The sequence below is a fragment of the Erinaceus europaeus genome, chromosome 8, assembly GCF_950295315.1.
Source record: "Erinaceus europaeus chromosome 8, mEriEur2.1, whole genome shotgun sequence".
NCBI classification, from domain to species: Eukaryota; Metazoa; Chordata; class Mammalia; order Eulipotyphla; family Erinaceidae; genus Erinaceus; species Erinaceus europaeus.
The window spans coordinates 112,851,919-112,870,584 of record NC_080169.1 but is presented as its reverse complement, the minus strand read 5'-3'; the positions used below and the strand labels follow the sequence as shown (position 1 = coordinate 112,870,584).

Here is an 18,666-nt window from a genome sequence, read left to right as displayed (position 1 = left end):
CCCTCAGACCCCACCTGCATGGGGAAAGCTTCACAAGTGGTGAAGCAGGGCTGTAGGTGTCTTTGTCTCTTTACCTCCCCCTTCCTCTCAATTTCTGGCTTTCTCTGTCCAATAACTAAAGATAATTAAAGAAATTATTTTAAAAAATACAAAGACAAAAAAGACCTATTTTGATGGTTTAACCAAAGCAGTTTTATTTAAAATATGAAAGATCAACACTCTAAAGATCACCCTTTCAATTTAGATATAATCTTTTGCTATTATTTAGGAGTTTGAATTCAGCTCTTATTAAAGCTATAAACAAATGTCTTTTCATATCTTGAAATACATATTTGTAATTCCCAAAATATTGATAATTTCCTTACACATTTTACAAAAGTTGCATTTTAGCAAATTCAGCTATCAAGAAAAAGCAGGGAATTTTTTTTTCCTTTTTTTTTTTTTTAAAGCAGGGCAGAGGACTGAGGGAATAGCAGAATGGTTTTATAAAAGACTTTCATGCCTGAGGCTTCAAATTCCCAGGTTCATTTCCCAACACCACCATAAGCCAGAACTGAGCAATGCTCAGGTGTTTCTCTCTCTCTCTCTCTCTCTCTCTCTCTCTCGTTAAAATAAAGTATTTGTTTAAAAAAAAAAAAAGAGCAGGGTGGGAAAAATGGCAAATTTTGTTCAATTAGTCTCAACCTAGAACATTTTTGTAACTGCAAAGACAATCTCTGCAGCTGATTAATCACAGGTAATGGCTATCCATTTATAGCTTTCCATGGTGTTTTTTTTTGGGGGGGGGATGTCAGTGTTCTTACCATTAATAGTCCTGGAGGATCTGCTTGAGCAAAGCGGCTTTATCAGTATTTGTGGAAAGCATTGATTAGTTTTTGAACTAAAACTTTTAAGAAAATGCTGCTGCTGGGCTGACAGTATAGCTGACTCAGGAAGATACCTGCTTTGCCATGTGCATGAGTCAAATTCAAGCCCATGACCCCAGTAGCACTTGGGAATCTGTGATCTCTCTCTATCCATCTACTAATGTCCCAGTGATAATAGACTCTGTTTCTTTAATGCTGCATTTTTAAAGTTTTATTTAAGAATATAATCGCAAGGAAATCTTCGTCATCCAATTTTTATATGCCCTCTATAAAGTTACTCTGAATCTTATCTTCCAATGACTTGGTTTTTCCAGGCCCCCAATTCTCACCACTCCGTCTCCTTCAAAATCCATTCCAATTCCACAGCCTTTCCGACCAGCAGATGAAGATCATCGAAATCAATTTGGACAGCGAGATCGGTCCTCATCGGCTCCAAATGTACATATAAACACAATAGAACCTGTCAATATTGATGTGAGTATTCAGCTTTCTTTGAACTAAAACAAATGTGTTTCTTTATTTTTCTGCTTTGTTATACAGTTCAGAAATAACATTTTTCATTTATTACAAGTGACTTTACTGGAATTACACTTCTGCAAATCTTTTTGTCTTTTCTGTGATGACATTAGGTACTTATACCAAACTTTTAAATTATTCTGATTTTCCCCATTATCTTCATTAATTTATGTTAAGGAAAAATAAAAATACAGTTGCTGATTTCTATTTAGATAACTTGTAATCATCTAAAAGTGCAGCTTTGACTGATTTAGTCTTAAGACTACTGTTTTTACTTTCTTGAATACTACTATAATCTCAAATTTTATTCCTTTTTTTAAAAATTCATCTTCTCTTCATATGTTTTAATCTCACCTCTTCAATTATTTACCTTCTGCCTTGTCACTCTTGACTTTATTTTCCAGTTTATTTTGCACATTATAACATAATTATGTATATTAGTGTGGCCTCTTCAACTGTATCTTAACTTCTGGACAACAGAAGCTATTTCTAGTTTAGTTCCCTTGGCAGCTATCTTAGAACTAACTATATAATAGGCCATAAAGAAAAAAAATTAAAAAAAAAAAAGCTGTTGTAGTAAATAAACTTTAGATGATAAAGCAAGGGAAATTTCCAGTAAGATAGACCTGGACCCAAATACTTTTCCTCTAAGAGCCAGATAGTAGGGACCAGGCAGTGGTGCACCTGACAGAGCACACCTGTTAACTTGTGCAAGGACTGGGGTTTAAGCCCCCATCCTCACTTGTGGGGAAAGCTTCATAAGTGTTGAAGTAATGCGTCAGGTGTCTTTCCCTCTGTATCCTTCCCCCTCTCCCTCTCTCCGTCATCCCTCTCAGCTTCTCTCTACCCAAGATAAATGAATTTTTTTTAAAAAAGCCAGACAGTAAATATGTTTCACGTACTCTCCAATGAGAGCTGTTGAACTCTGCCATATGTAACATATTGCAAGCATTGTGGTATTGTTGTATGGGTGTACTAGATCAGAAAAGCTTAGTGTACAGACATAGTTGGCCAGCACACTATATTTTGTCAGTCGATGATAGAGACAGAGAAAGGAAGACATTCCGGGATGGGGGTGGGGAGAAACAGTGGATTAAGTTTATTTATCTGAGTAATCGGAACAGCTGAGCTCCAGTAGAGAACACACTGCATTTGCCATCTGAGCTGTGGCTAATGGGAAAACCTGATGCTGGAAGCAAAGGTCTCTTCTAGAATTTGTTCCTTAAAATAAAGAGTATCCTATATGCAACAAAACTAAGAAAATCTGCCAAATCTGTTTGCCTTGAATAGTTAATATTTTATTTAATTATTTGCCAAAAAGGTTGAGTAGACAGGTAAAAATTGTTCTACTAAAAAAAATATTCCATAATTAACAGTCTTCTTTCTCATTAGTCCCCACTCATATATCCCTCCCCATTTAATACTAACTTCTGTCTTAATCCTGTTAATCAGCGTTCATAATTTCATAAAAACCAGTGCAGATTAATTGTAAATGATGACCAGGAGCCTCAGGCGTGCAAGTCTGGCTACGCTACAGTTGAACTGATTCCCTCACCACCCAAATCATATTTTTTTCTCCCCACTTTTTATTTTCAGTTTTGTCCTCTTTTTACTTTTAATTAAAAAATATTTTTGTGGTAGTTGTATTTGTTTATTGGATAGAGACAGCCAGAAATTGAGAAGCCCAGGGTTGATAGAGAGGGGGAGAGAGAGACAGAGACACCTGCAACACTGCTTCACCACTCAAAAAGCTTTCCCTCTGCAGGTGGGTACAGGGGCTAAAACCCAGGTCCTTGCACATAGTAACATGTACCAGGTGCACCACCACTCAGCCCCTTTTCCTGTATTTTTATTGGAACGTGTGCGTGCGTTTGTGTGTGTGTAGCTGAGGCCCCAAGGTCGTGTGATTTCATTGCTTTTCCTCTGTATATGGGGACCAGGGGCTTGAACCCTGGTGATTGTGTATGGTAATGTGTGCTCAACCAGGTGTGCCACTGCCTGGCCCCTTGTCTTTGTTTTCTTAAGCTATTATTTGTATATCATTTAATTTCCATGTCTGTATGTCTTGCTCCCACTTGGTTTATCAGCTCTCAAGAACATAGAAAGTTGGGGAGACCAGCTGGGATTCACTGTTATGTGTAGTCACAATTTCTTTTTCTTTTTTTTTTTATTCCCTTTTGTTGCCCTTTTTTTTTTTATTGTTGTTGTTGATTTCATCATTGTTGGACAGGACAGAGAGAAATGGAGAGAGGCAGGGAAGATAGAAAGGGGGAGAGAAAGAGAGACACCTGCAGACCTGCTTCACCGCCTGTGAAGCGACGATTCCCTTGTAGGTGGGGAGCCGGGGGCGGGATCCTTCCTCTGGTCCTTGCGCTTTTGCACCACATGCGCTTAACCCACTGGGCTACTGCCTGACTCCCTAGACACAATATCTAACCCCTAGCACCTTCTTGCAGACATACGCCTTTTTGTTGATTAATTGGTAGAAAATACATTGAGCATGATAGAAATTTATCTGTTAAGAATTGGCTTTTGTATTAATTTTTTAACTATTTTATTTATTTATTAGTGAGATAGGAGGAGAGAGAGAGAGAGAGAGCCAGAGAGAAAGAGAGAGAACCAGACATCATTCTGGTAAATGTGGTGCTGGGGATTAAATTCAGGACCTCATGCGCCACCTCCTGGACTACGGCTTTTTATATTAATTTAGCCTGTAAACAAAAAGTTGTTTGCCAAGAGCCTAGAGACATTTGGGATCATTCTGTCCCTCACATTTAAATTCTGAGTAGACAGACTCAGTTCTGCCTACCATGGTCCATATTGCACTATAATGCCAGAAGATTCTCCCCCACCTCAACATTGTTGTAAAAAGCTATATTTTAATAGTAAAGACATATTCTAACAAAGGCTTTCTTGGTGCCTTCTACTATGTCCTTATGCATCCATATTTTTATGTTTGTAAATAGTATACACTTTTATTATTTTGTAAGCATATTTCATAATATATGTTCCAAATTATTTCAGTAGCTCCACAATACTTAACTTGATTTCATATTTATTCAACCAATGTCAGTATGCTGATACTAGAGGAATTATGTATGGTAGGTCATACTGCACTAGTGCATTAGGCATTTTTGTTTGCCTATCTTTTTCTCCCCCCTTGGATTATTTCCTTAGGAAAAATTCCCAGAGGTGAAATTACAGTATCAAAGGGTAGGAACATTTTATGGCTCGTCATATGTGCCAGTAGAATTTTTAAAGATTTGATGCAGTGATTGGTTTTGAATGGCCTGAAATGGATGTCAGTATTTGATCAGGACTAACAGTCCCTTAAGAATAAGATTAGGGGGAGTCGGGCTGTAGCGCAGTGGGTTAAGCGCAGGTGGCGCAAAGCACAAGGACCGGCATAAGGATCCCGGTTCGAACCCCGGCTCCCCACCTGCAAGGGAGTCGCTTCACAGGCGGTGAAGCAGGTCTGCAGGTGTCTATCTTTCTCTCCTCCTCTCTGTCTTCCCCTTCTCTCTCCATTTCTCTCTGTCCTATCCAACAATGACAACAACAATAATAACTACAACAATAAAACAACAAGGGCAACAAAAGGGAATAAATAAATAAATATAAAAAAAATTAAAAAAAAAAGAATAAGATTAGGTTGGCAAGAGCTTCCACGCTTTTTATTTTCTTCTGTCCTCTAATTTCGTTTTCTTTCTTTCTTTCTTTCTTTCTTTCTTTCTTTCTTTCTCTCTTTGTTTCTTCCTTTCTTTCTTTCTTCCTTTCTTTTGTTTTATAAAGAAATTATAAGACAGATGTTATTTGTAACTAACCTTTCTGTTAATGCTTAGTGGAAAATTCAATGTCAGTAATTTTTTTGCCATTTGCTTTGAATAAATATACATTACTATTTATTTGTAGGACTTGATTAGAGACCAAGGGTTTCGTAGTGATGGAGGTAAGTAGTGATTTTAATTTAAAAAAAAAATGGGGAAATGCAATTGCTTTGCTGCTTGTCTCCTTTATATTTCCTTCTTTCATGAAACACAGACACAGAGAAAAATGTGTAGAGAAAACCCAAAACTCATCTTTAGGGCTTATTTAGCTCTAATTAAAAATTTTATATTAGCAGAGAAAAAAAGAATAGAAAGAAGTCTTAAATGTACTGTTTACAATTTTACAGTATTTAAGTGTTATCAAGGTAGCATCCTTAATTTACCCACTTTATTGATGCTTAGCCATATCTATAACTGAAGATACTAAGTTTGTTTTAGTGGTCTCCAATAATACTTGAAGACTGAGCTTAGAATCAATTCAAAATAAACTTTCCTAAAATGATTTCTTGGTGAGAATTCTTTGAATTACCTTTCACAAATTGGCAATTTGTCAGACATTACTAGCCACCTCCCCTCAGCTTCTATGGGGATTTGAAATGTGTCTTTTATGGAATGGACCCCTAGAAGAAAAGTAATAAAATTACTGTTTTTGCTTACGTAATTTATTATTCCAGTAAATGAAATAATCAAGTGAGAATTTTGAGTTCAAACTTCTTGCAGAATTTTCACCTGGTATTTTTTCTAGCGCCCAGTGAAATTGTGGGCATTAGAAAACATCTCTTTAGAAAATACCTTTTAAATACAGATTTGGCCCCATATAATGTTCTCCAATAGATGCATTTGAAACTGCTTTGAAGTTTTCTTCCAAGTGGTCCTCTGTCTTGCCTTTTTCCACTAACTGCTATCTAAGAGGGAAGACCTGCAATGCAGTCATTACTTCCCTGCATTAGAACTGGTCTCTTTCCTGTAACCTACTTTAAAATATCTAAGCCCAGACTCAGAGATTCTTTATATCAAGTAGGCACTGTATAGTTCATTTTTTGTTATGTATCTTTCTGCCTGTGAAGCCACCAAGACAGTGATAGTCCTACATTCCATACTATCCATTTAGTGTTTACTTAGGAGATAGGTTTTTTTTTAAAGTGCTTGTTTCCCTGTTTGTTATTCCATGAGCCCACCTATTAATGTTGCTGCCAGTTTGACTTCCATATGTCTTAGTAACTGTGGCTTTTGATAATTTTGCCCAATACATCCAACATTTAAATGTTGCCATCATGTTAATGTTACAAAATTAACTTAGTCATTAGAACTGCCTGCTTACTACTAAAAATCAAGTGGCATTTCGTGTCCTTTTTATGAGTCCCCTTAGAAAAAAAATAATGGGATTTTATGAAAATAAGCATATTTTTAAGCTCCAGAATTATATTGTGAAGCAGGCTTCAACTCATCTTATTTATTCCCATGACTTCTTTCATTTCTTCTGTGTGTCTGTCTGCCTGTGTTTGCCTGCCCCTCTCTCTCTCTTCTAACAGCCCCTTTGAACCAGCTGATGCGCTGTCTTCGGAAATACCAATCCCGGACTCCCAGTCCCCTCCTACATTCTGTCCCCAGTGAAATAGTGTTTGATTTTGAGCCTGGCCCAGTATTCAGAGGTAGTTGGGCTCTTCTTTCTTGTTTTCACCCCAAACAGCCTAGATATAAATTACAGATACTGTTTGTGCCTCACCCTCACAGTGTGTGTTTGTAAGTGTGAGAGTTTTCCATACTAAATTTCTGCGTGGCCTGGCTGGAATGCTGTGAATGTGCTTCTCACATATACTCACAACCACAAGCTTTTTGTATGGTCTATGTCATAAATTGTTAAAAGCAGAGACATTCTGGGCTAAGATCTCCATCTTGTTTTTGTTTTAATTTTTTAATTTCATTTTAGTCTTGATAGCTTCTTAAATTTAGATGGTGGCAATAACTGGGTAGGGGGAGAGGGGTTGATCCTTTCACCTGTATTTCTTTTATTTTCATTCATTTAGGTGATAACGTTGATGCCTGTTAGCATTATCAATTTTTGTAGTTTTTTTAAGTATATAAAAAAGAAAATGGAAATCCCTATTAGGATATTTTGCTAGACTTCTTGGCCTTATTTTTCTATAATAATATCAGTGTTTCCTTGTACAGGATGGATACACACACACATAGTCATGTTAGGGAGTTTTAAAAAATATTTGTAATATATTTTGATATTTTAGCATGATTCAGAAAATAAAATCATTTGTGCTTTCAGTCATAGCCTAGTATGAAGAGAAAATTCATAATCTAATTTCATTCTCCTGTTAGGTCTTACTGTAGTTTAACTAGTAGTTAAATATTTTAAGTCAAAATTTAGGTAAGTGTCTTGCTATAATTATTTTTAAAAATTTATTATTATTCTTTAGGTAGAGACAGAGACAATGAGAGAAAGCACAGCACCAAAGCTTCCTTTAATGCAGTGGGGGCTGGCCTTGAACCTATGTCTCACACACATGAAATAGTTTACAGCCTAAGATTAATTTTTTTTAGATTTTAAAAAATATATTTATTTATTTTCCCTTTTGTTGTCCTTGTTTTTTTAATTGTTGTTGTAGTTGTTGTTGTTACTGATGTCATCGTCGTTAGATAGGACAAAAAGAAATGGAAAGAGGAGGGAAAGACAGAGAGGGGGAGAGAAAGATTGACACCTGCAGACCTGCTTCACTGCCTGTGAAGCGACTCCCCTGCAGGTGGGGAGCCGGGCTCAAACCGGGATCCTTATGCCGGTCCTTGCTCTTCACGCCACGTGCGCTTAACCCACTGCACTGCCGCCTGACTCCCAGATTCATTTTTTTTAAATTATTTACTTATTTATTTATTCCCTTTTGTTGCCCTTGTTGTTTTATTCCTGTAGTTATTATTGTTGTTATTGATACTGTTGTTATTGGATAGGACAGAGAGAAATAGAGGAGGGGAAGACAGAGGGGGGAGAGAAAGATAGACACCTGCAGACCTGCTTTACCACTTGTGGAGCGACTCCCCTGTGGGGGGGGGGGTGGCTTGAACCAGGTTCCTTACAGTGGTCCTTGTGCTTTGTGCCACCCGCACTTAACCCGCTGCACTACCATCTGACTCCCACAGATTCATTTTTTTAATCAAAAAGAGAAGGAGCAAGAAATAGGGCATCACTTTGGCATATGCACTGCCCAGAATCAAACTCAGGAACTTACGCTTGAGGGTCTGACACCTTAACTTTGTACCACCTACCATACAGGTCACAAGATTACCCCGCTCTGGGGCACTTTTTCATTCAGAGAGAGAGGTACAAACACCAGAGCAGGGCTGGCCCTGGTGCCCTGGAACTTCTGGTGGTGCCAGGACTGAATCTGGGCTATGTGCATGTTAGGCAAGGTCTACCCAGTGAGCTGCTCCTCTGGCTTCTAGGATTTTGCTTTCTAAACCCAAGTACTTCTCAGAAAAATCCATAAAATATGCTTGAGTTCTTACAGTATTAAGTATGAAGTTTAAGGAATAGGATATTTAAGTAAGACGCTGAGCCAGTCAGAACAACAAAGCCTGGACAAGCATAAATGTTAAGGCTTTATAGTATTGAGCATTATCAAGAGGAAGAAAATAACTGTGCTCTAATTAAAGCATTTCAAATGCCATTTTCTTTTAGAAAATTGCAAATGAGAGTTAAGAGAGGTCCACACAACGAAGTATATGATGTGATCATTAGAAATTACTACATAGACTTAGCAATCTTCATCATGCTTGTTCTTTGAAAGGTAGTGAGTTTTTTCCACCTGATAATAGTGATTTTAAGAAGTCCTCTTAGAAGTCTTTTTGTTATATAAATGCAAATATTACTTGACATCACAGCTTTCCTTAGCTATAGCTAAGTCAGGTCCCACCAGAAATACTTATCCTGACCCAGTTCTTGTCCTGACAAGAATTTTGAATTTTTGCTAAGTTGACATTTGGAAAGGCAACCATCAGGTAGTATACAACCCTGCCAGTGAGTCCACTTTCAGAAAGTGTGCCCTCGAGCTAGCTAGACTGGTCAAGTGTTTCCATTCTCAGTCACTTCATCGGCCAAAATACTTGTTTTGCTCTCACTTGTGAAGCAGTGATTCCCCTCCCCCATATAGTCTTAAGAAGCCCATTTGCTGTGTTTACATTAGCTTTGTTTCTCAGGTTAGTGGAATGAGTCTCCAAAGATTTGTGAAATTGAATTAGTACAGTATATAGTATAAAGTGACTTTTTGCTTTTTTTTTTTTTGAAGATGAATGTGGAAGAGTCAGCATGAAGGCCATTGTTAGGACATATTTTTGTTTAGGGGTTTCCATCTTTTTTATACTGATTGGCTGTAGAAGTAAAAGTAACTGAAAGTTTAGGCTTTTCGATTTATTTTGCTTTTGATTTGTTTGTTAGCAGAGAAACAGAAACGGATATTTTTAAAGTATGTCTCATCTTGGAGGGATTTTTTTAAATTCAAATTCAATAAGTAAATTACATATCTGTAATCACATTTTAACTTATTAAACTGGTTAGAAAGCAAAAAAAAAAAGTGTAGTAACTAAATTTACAACCTCGAGCCTCCTCTAATAGATACACTATTCCTTTCACTGACTTAGGTTCAACCACAGGTTTGTCAGCCACACCACCGGCCTCGTTACCTGGCTCACTCACTAATGTAAAAGCCTTACAGAAATCTCCAGGACCTCAGCGAGAGAGAAAATCATCTTCATCCTCAGAAGACAGGAATCGAATGGTGAGAATGATTTTCTTTTCTTTCTCTGTAGAAGTCATAGCCAACTGTAGTGTCACCTTTTATACATTTTTAGTATAGTAAATCCATATGTGATATATAATCCCATGTCCAATAATTGAAGAATTGATAGCCCTTTGCTTAAGGTATACTCCCACAGTACTGACTTTTGCTCTCAACTCTAATAAAAATGGACTAAAGGGGAGTCAGGCGGTAGCGCAGCAGATTAAGCGCACATGGCGCAAAGCTCAAGGACCAGTGTAAGGATGCCAGTTCAAGCCCCTGGCTCCCCACCTGCAGGGGAGTCGCTACACAAGCAGTGAAGCAGGTCTGCAGGTGTCTGTCTTTCTCTCCCTGTCTGTCTTCCTCTCCTCACAAATGACCCTTTTCCTACTTGAAAAGCTTTCTGCTGCAAAGTAAATTTGTGTTAAAAACTAGTAATTTTAGCAGTAGTGTATGTCGGATAGGTAGATCCTTTAGGTAAAGGATTTTAGCCAAAGTATATGTTGATTTTTTGAGAAAATAGATTAATAAATGTATAGAGGAATTGAGCACAGACTAGTAATAAGTAAATTAGATAAAATCATCAGCAGTTACCACTCTATACAAATTGTTGTTTTGACCTTTCAAACTTTTCAGAGATGTTCAGAACTTATCTTAACTCAGCAGACTTTCCAAATGACAAGTCACTTAATGTTATTGATGTTCAGTCATATTTCTTCTAATTTCAAATAATTTCTATTTTTGTTTCCATCTTAATACTGACTTTGATCTTAACTCTGAGTTCTCTATTATGAGAATCTATTGCACCTCCAGTATGTATGTATTCCTTAAGGTCTTAGTTTTTCCTAATGTATTTACCTTTTAGACACAGGGAAGGGCACTTACTGTGAAACATAAGACTTTCTTCTTAGCTACAACAATAAAACAACAAGGGCAACAAAAAGGACTAAATAAATAAATAAATATAAATTAAATAAAGTTAAAAAAAAAAGACTTTCTTCTTTTGTTTGCTTTCACTTGACTTTTGCCCTATTTTGTTTTTATCCAGAAAACACTTGGTAGACGGGATTCCAGTGATGATTGGGAGATTCCTGATGGGCAAATCACAGTGGGACAAAGAATTGGATCTGGGTCATTTGGGACAGTGTACAAGGGAAAGTGGCACGGTATGTATGTAATACTAGGTAATGCCATCACAGGGTAAATCAATAGTAAGGCATCATTAACAAGTTTTCTTTTAAAAAATATCCAAGGGACTAGCCTTTTGTATCATTAAGCTGTTTTGATCGGATACAAGATTTCTAATAAAAATTATGAGAAATGGGGGCCACAATGTAATTCTTCTAGTAGAGCACACACTTTGCCGTGTTTGAGGACCCAGGTTCGAGCCTTAAGCACCACAGGGGAGAACCATGCACAAGCTATGCTGTGATATCTCCACCTCCCACCCCCTGTGTCTCTCTCTTACATTTTAGTAAGAAAAGAAAATGAGTTCACCAGGGCAGCAGAATAATTCAGGCACAAAGCCCAAGCACGTGAAAAAAAATTATGAGAAATGAAAACTGGATTTACAGCAGTAGCTGCCAGAACTTCTTTGACATTATATTACAACAGTTTATAACTCTGCTGATTAATTGCTGTATATTATAAAACCCAAAATAAACTTATTAAAATGGTACTTACTCAAAGAAGGAATGGCCAATAGACAAATAAAGTTTGCCTTTACTAGTGTTGAGAAATACAGGCAGTCAGGCGGTGGCGCGGTGGGTTAAGCGCACATGGCATAAAGCACAAGGCCCGGCATAAGGATCCCAGTTCAAGCCCCCGCCTTCCCACCTGCAGGGGAGTGGCTTTACAGGTGGTGAAGCAGGTCTGCAGGTGTCTATCTTTCTCTCTCCCTCTCTGTCTTCCCCTCTTCTCTCCATTTTTTTCGTCCTATCTAACAACGACATCAGTAACAACAATAGTAACTACAGCAATAAAAAACAACAAAGGCAACAAAAGGGAAAATAAATATTTTAAAAAAATTTTTTTAAGGATTACAAAGGGGCCCGGGTGGTGGCGCACCTGGTTGAGTGCACATGTGCAATGACCACCAGTTCAAGTCCCCAGTCCCTACCTGCAAGGGGAAAGCTTTGCAAGTGAAGCAAAACTGCAGGTGTCTGTCTCTCTTCCTGTCTATCTCCACCATCCCTCTTAATTTCTGACTATCTCTATCCAGCAAATAAAAAGGTAATTAAAAAAATAATTTAAAGGGAGTTGGGTGGTAGCGCCCATGTTAAGCGCATGTGGCACAAAGCGTAAGGACAAGCATAAGGATCCGGGTTGGAGCCCCTGGCTCCCTACCTGCAGGGGAGTGGCTTCACAGGCGGTGAAGCAGGTCTGCAAGTGTCTGTCTTTCTCTCTCTCTCTCTCTGTCTTCCCCTCCTCTCTCTGTTTCTCTCTGTCCTATCCAACAGTGATGACATCAGTAACTACAACAATAAAACAAGTGCAACAAAAGAGAATAGATAAATAAATAAATATTAAAAAAAAAAGAATACTCCTGTTGAAAGCAGTTGTACCAAGCTACATACCTACCTGCAGTGTATGTAAGCTCTACCCATTTCACATAGTTTTTGTTTTTATTTTTTTCTTCTTTTTTAATATTTACTTATTTATTCCCTTTTGTTGCCCTTGTTGTTTTATTGCTGTAGTTATTATTATTGTTATTGATGTCGTCATTGTTGGATAGGACAGAGAAAAATGGAGAGAGATGGGGAAGACGGGGAGAGAAAGAAAGACACCTGCAGACCTGCTTCACCGCCTGTGAAGCAACTCCCCTGCACGTGGGTAGCCAAGGGCTCAAACTGGGATCCTTACACCGGTCCTTGCCCCTTGCACCTAACCTGCTGCTCTGCTCCCTGACTCCTATAACATTACTTTCTTAACCACTTATTGGACATCAAATTTCTTCATGTTTGGCCTATTACAAATAGTTAATAATGTTGCTGTGACCACAGCTATATACAAATCTCTTTGGTTTGGTGTTTTTGTTTCTTTGGATGTATCCATAACAGAGGAGTTTGCCGAGTTGTAGCATAGGTTCTGTCTAGTCTTCTGAGGTGTTCCTAGAATATTTTTCCATAGGGGCTGAACCAGCTCACATCCTACCAGATATATAAAGGTGTTCCTCTCTACCTTCCCCTGCCCACCATCACTAGTATTTGTTGTGTTTGTCCTCTTTGTTATGTATTTATGTTCTTTGTTATGTCTGTCGTTTGTTAGGCCTTACAGGTATGAAATGGTATTTCACTGTTACTTTTATTTGCATTTCTCTGATCATCAGTGAGTGAACATTCTTCACATTTTTAAAATTATCTTTATCTATTCATTGGATAGAGACAGCCAGAAATCAAGAGGGAAGTGGGTGATAGAGAGGAAAACAGACAGGGAGACACCTGCAACACTGCTTCACCACTTGTAAAGCTTCTTCCCTGCAGGTGAGGACTGGGGGCTTGAACTCAGGTCCTTGCTCGTTGTAATATGTGCACTCATCCAGGTGCGCCTTGAACGGTTTTTTTCATATGGCTGTTGGCCATCTGGATATCCACTTTGGTGAAGATTCTGTCCATGTCCTCGCCCTGTTTTTTTAATGGGGTGGGTTGTTTCTTGCTGTTGCTGAGTTTTATGAGTTCTTTATCTATTTTGCTCACTAGCTCTTTGTCTTATGTATGGTTTGTAAAGATCTCCCCCATTCAGTAGGTGTCTTTCTCTTTTCATGATGATCCCTTTCACTGTGCAGAAACTTTTCAGTTTGCTATCGTCCCTTGATTTTTTTGTTTCCCTTGCTGTTGATTCTTGTTCTACCAATGGTTTCTTTTATGTATTTAATAATTTCTGACCTGATGTCCTTCTTTGATCCATTTGGAGTTGACTTTTGTGTATGGTAATTGGTGGTGGTCCTAATTCATTCTTCTGAGTGTTTCAAATCAGTTTTCCCAGCACCATTTGTTGAAAAGACTTTCCTTTCTTCATTTAATGATATGAGTCCTCTTCTCAAAAATTAGTTATCTCCAGGGATGGGGGCTTATTTCTGGACTCTCATTTCTGTTTCATTGGTCTGTGTGTCTATTTTTGTTAGTACCAGGCAGTTTTGCTTGTAATCGTTCTGTTGTGTAATTTGAAGCAAGAAGTGTGATGCCGCCAGTCTTGATCTTTTTTCTCAGGATTACTTTGATAATTCTGGATATTTTCCACTTGCAAATAAACTTTTGCTCTATTCCCATGAAGAAGGGTTCACAATAAACCTGCATGTGGCTCTGGATAGGTTTGTCATTTTAATGATTACTGCGGTGAAGCAGGCAGGGCTCAGGTGTCACGTACCCTCCCCTTCCTCTCTCAATTTCTATCTTTTCAAATTAATTAGTTTTTAAAAATTAATTCATTTCTTTAAAAATTAGCTATTCTCATAACAAGTTCTGTAGATTTCTGTTTAAGTCAAACTCTTCTGAATTTGTCATCTGTGGTTTTAATTTCCAAGTAGTAAATGCATCTAATTTGATATTGTTAAATAGTCAGGGAATTAGAATTCCATTAGAATTTGGTTGGTCAGGGCTAAGTTGCTATTATTTTTGTACTGTTATTTTGAACTACTCATATAACTATAGTTAGTTTTTTGTTTTGGGCTGTTGATATTGTTTGTTTTATAGATTCAGAAAGAGAGAGATAACCACAGCACTGAGACTTCCTTCAGTGTGGGAAGCAGGCTTGAACTTGAGTCGTGCACGTTGCAAAGCACCACATTACTCAAGTGAGCTATTTTGCTGGTCCAAGTTTAGCTTTTCTCTTTAGAAAGTTATTCCAGTATTATCCCATAGATAACACAGTACATGAAGTATTGGACTTTCAAGGATGAGGTCCAGAGTTTGATCCTCGACATCATGTGTGCCAGAGTGATGTTCTGGTTCTCTCACTCTCTTTTCTCATTAATAAATAAACAAAAATATTAACAAAAAAGAAAATTAGTAGTTTAGGAAATTAAAGATGTAGTTTATTTATAGCTGAAGAATTATTTTGGTTTAAGGATATGGTTGAAAATACCCAAGAATTTTTTTGTGTGTTTTCACTTTGAAATGACATTTGGCATGATAATTACCTTTTAGGTGATGTGGCTGTGAAAATGCTGAATGTGACAGCACCTACACCGCAGCAGTTACAGGCCTTCAAAAATGAAGTAGGAGTACTCAGGTGAGCCTGTGTGAACCACTGTTTCGGAGAGAAGTCATCCTTATCAACTCTGCTGTTTAGGGGTGGCTATAATTAACTTGACAGATTTATTCAAAATGAATAGAATAGAATAGAATAGAATAGAATAGAATAGAATAGAATAGAATAGAATAGATTCTGTCTGACAATGTTTTGTCTTCAATCATATTCTTTAAATGGTATGCAATGTTATATGTTATAGCTGAGAGGAAATGAATGGAAGTAGGGTATTCTGACTATGAGAAAATAAAATTTCCATTACTGAAGTAATACTCTCAATATTCTAAGTTTATCAGAACACATTTAGGAGATTGTGAGGCTTAAGATTACTGAAACTGCGAGGAGTCGGGCGGTAGCGCAGCGGGTTAAGCACACATGGTGCAAAGCGCAGGGACTGGAGTAAGGATCTTGGTTCAAGCCCCCAGCTCCCTACCTACAGGGGAGTCACTTCACAAGCGGTGAAGTAGATCTGCAAGTGTCTGTCTTTCCTCCTCTTTGTCTTCTCTCCCCTCTCCATTTCTCTCTGTCCTATCCGACAATGGCAACATCAAAAACAACAACAATAATAACTACAACAATAAAACAACAAGAGCAACAAAAGGGAATAAATATATAATTAAAAAAATTTTTTTAAAGGATTACTGAAACTTCCAGAATATTGATAAACTGAAGTATGTCCAGATAAATACAGCCTAGATGAGAGGATGTTAGAAGTATAGCATAGGAGGAAAATAGAAAACAGAACTGAAGATATTTGGCACATAGAATGCTCTGATGTTTATTCTTCTTTTTAAATTTATTTTTAGAAATAAATATTTATTTATTCTTTTGTTCCAGAGAGCAGAAGGGGAAAACCAGGTGATTGAAGTTGTAGGAAATTTTCTTTGTCAATTCCTCCCACTCTAAATTTTGCTAGAACTTGAACCACTTCAAAAAAAGAAAAAAGAGTTGGAGCTATAGTCTCCTTGATGAGCTTCTCAGAATTAAAAATATTTAACCCTTTAGTTTCCTGTCATATATATTTAAAATATATATTTCTGAAAAGATGGGATGTTAGACTAGCCATTTCATAATGTGTCTTCTAGGTGAAATAGTTCTTTTTTGTTACCGGAGCACTGTTCAGCTCTGGCTTATGGTGGTGCAGAGGATTGAACCTAGGACTTTCGAGCCTCAGGCATGAGAGTTCATTTGCATGCCTTCTACCCCATAATGTCTCTTTAAAATTACCCTTCTGTTACCATTTGGAAACATACCTTCTTCTGTAGACTTTTATATGATCATTAGACTGCTTTTGGCCCTCTTTTTAAAAAGTAACTCGTTGTCGTTTGGGCCAGCAAAATAGTTTACGTGGATAGTGTCCTGTTTTGCCATATGTGTGGTCTGTGTTCGAGCCAGCCCCCACCACATTGAAGGATTCTTTGGTGCTGTGGTGTTTTTCACTGTCTTTCTTAAAAAAACAAAAAACGAGGGCTGGGCGGTAGCAAAGCAGGTTAAGCGCACGTGGTGCGAAGCGCAAGGGCTGGCATGTGAATCCTGGTTCGAGTCCCCAGTTCCCCACCTGCAGGGGGTCACTTCACAAGCAGTGAAGCAGGTCTGCAGGTGTTTTTCTCTCCCCCTCTCTGTCTTCCTCTCCTTTCTTGATTTCTCTCTGTCCTATACAACAACAACCATGACAACAATAACAATAATAACTACAACAAGCGCAGCAAGGGCAACAAAATGGGAAAAATGGCCCCCAGGAGCAATAGATTCGTAGTGCAGGCACCAAGCCCCAGCAGTAACCTTGGAGGCAAAAAAAAAAGAAGAAGAAGAAGCACAAGCATACAGTAATTCAGTATGACTTATCAACAGTCTCTTCTAATTTCTTTTTACAGGAAAACTCGACATGTCAATATCCTACTCTTCATGGGCTATTCAACAAAGCCACAACTGGCTATTGTTACCCAGTGGTGTGAGGGCTCAAGCTTATATCACCATCTCCACATCATTGAGACCAAATTTGAGATGATCAAGCTTATAGATATTGCAAGGCAGACTGCACAGGGCATGGAGTAAGTTCCATTCTATTCGTCTGTGTTTGAAGACGGTTAAGAGTATTTTAAAGATTTAGGCTAATATTCTTTTAGACTTTTTTTTTATTAGTGTTTAGCAATATATATATATGTGGATACATTTAGCTAATGTCAAGCAATATGATAGTAAAAATGGTTTCTAATATGGTTTATTAAAGCATATGTCAAGTATTTGATAGTAAGTGCATGGCTACAATTTCATGTTTAATATTTAGTGAATTAACTAAACACTAAAGGCTCAGAAAACAAGCATGGTACCCTAAAAATTATTGACTAAATGATTGCAAAACTAAGCATTATTTATAGAAGAATACAAAATGGTTGTTTCAGGTTATTAGTGCCTGTATTTATTAGAAAATACTTTTTTTTATTTTTTATTTATAAAAAGGAAACACTGACAAAACCACAGGATAAGAGGGGTGCAACTCCACACAGTTCCCACCATCAGAATTCTGTATCCTATCCCCTCCCCTGAAAGCTTTCCTATTCTTTAACCCTCTGGGAGTGTGGACCCAAGATCATTGTGGGGTGCAGAAGGTGGAAGGTTTGGCTTCTGTAATTGCTTCCCCGCTGAACATGGGTGTTGGACAGGTCGATCCATACTCCCAGCCTGTCTCTCTCTTTCCCTAGTGGGACGGGGCCCTGGGGAAGCAGGGCACCAGGACACATTGGTGGGGTTGTCTGTCCAGGGAGGAAAATACGTTTTTTTTTTTTTAAATGAAATTCTGCATTCTGATCCTTTTTTGAAAATTTCAAATAGGGGGCCAGGTGGTGATACACCTGGCTAAGTGTACGTATTACCATGCATGCACAAGGACCCAGGTTCAAGCCCCTGGTTCCCACCTGCAGAGGGAAAGCATCATGAGTAGTGAGACAGTGCTGCAGGTGTCTCGCTGTATCTCTATCTCCCTTCCCTCTCAATTTCTCTGTTCTATAAAATAAGATTTAAAAAAGAAACTCATAATAAAAAGAAAAACTTTCAAATGGAGTTGTCCATTTCCATTTATTTTGATATATATTGGGTTGTTAGGAAAGTCATGGCATATTTTTAACTAGAAAACTACATAATTATCATGGGCCAAAGCAGAAGGGTAACTTAAAAAGAATAAATTTTACCTGCAGCTTTTAAATGTAAAGTAATAGATAAATCAGAATATGAAAAGCTAGACTTTTAAAGCACTTAGATATAAAACTTAAAGTGGGGAGTTGGGATGTGGCGCAGCGGGTTAAGCACACGTGGTGCAAAGCGCAAGGACCGGCATAAGGATCCCAGTTCGAGCCCCCGGCTCTCCACCTGCAGGGGAGTCGCTTCATAGGTGGTGAAGCAGGTCTGCAGGTGTCTATCTTTCTCTCCCCCTCT

The 18,666-nt window shown here is 38.0% G+C and overlaps 1 protein-coding gene across 4 annotated transcripts in view; it reads left to right on the top strand.

Moving 5' to 3' along the window:
• Positions 1-18,666, top strand: part of BRAF (B-Raf proto-oncogene, serine/threonine kinase) — a 142,278-nt gene that overhangs the window by 82,249 nt on the left and 41,363 nt on the right. For 3 of the 4 annotated variants that reach the window (XM_016192119.2, XM_060196704.1, XM_060196703.1), the window contains 6 exons: positions 1,181-1,340; positions 5,295-5,331; positions 9,851-9,987; positions 11,036-11,153; positions 15,132-15,216; positions 17,109-17,285. In XM_016192119.2, coding sequence (XP_016047605.1) covers positions 1,181-1,340; positions 5,295-5,331; positions 9,851-9,987; positions 11,036-11,153; positions 15,132-15,216; positions 17,109-17,285 — 714 coding nt within the window. Of the gene's footprint in view, positions 1-1,180; positions 1,341-5,294; positions 5,332-6,741; positions 6,862-9,850; positions 9,988-11,035; positions 11,154-15,131; positions 15,217-17,108; positions 17,286-18,666 lie in introns of all 4 variants that reach the window. The other variant, XM_060196706.1, reaches the window with a different exon arrangement.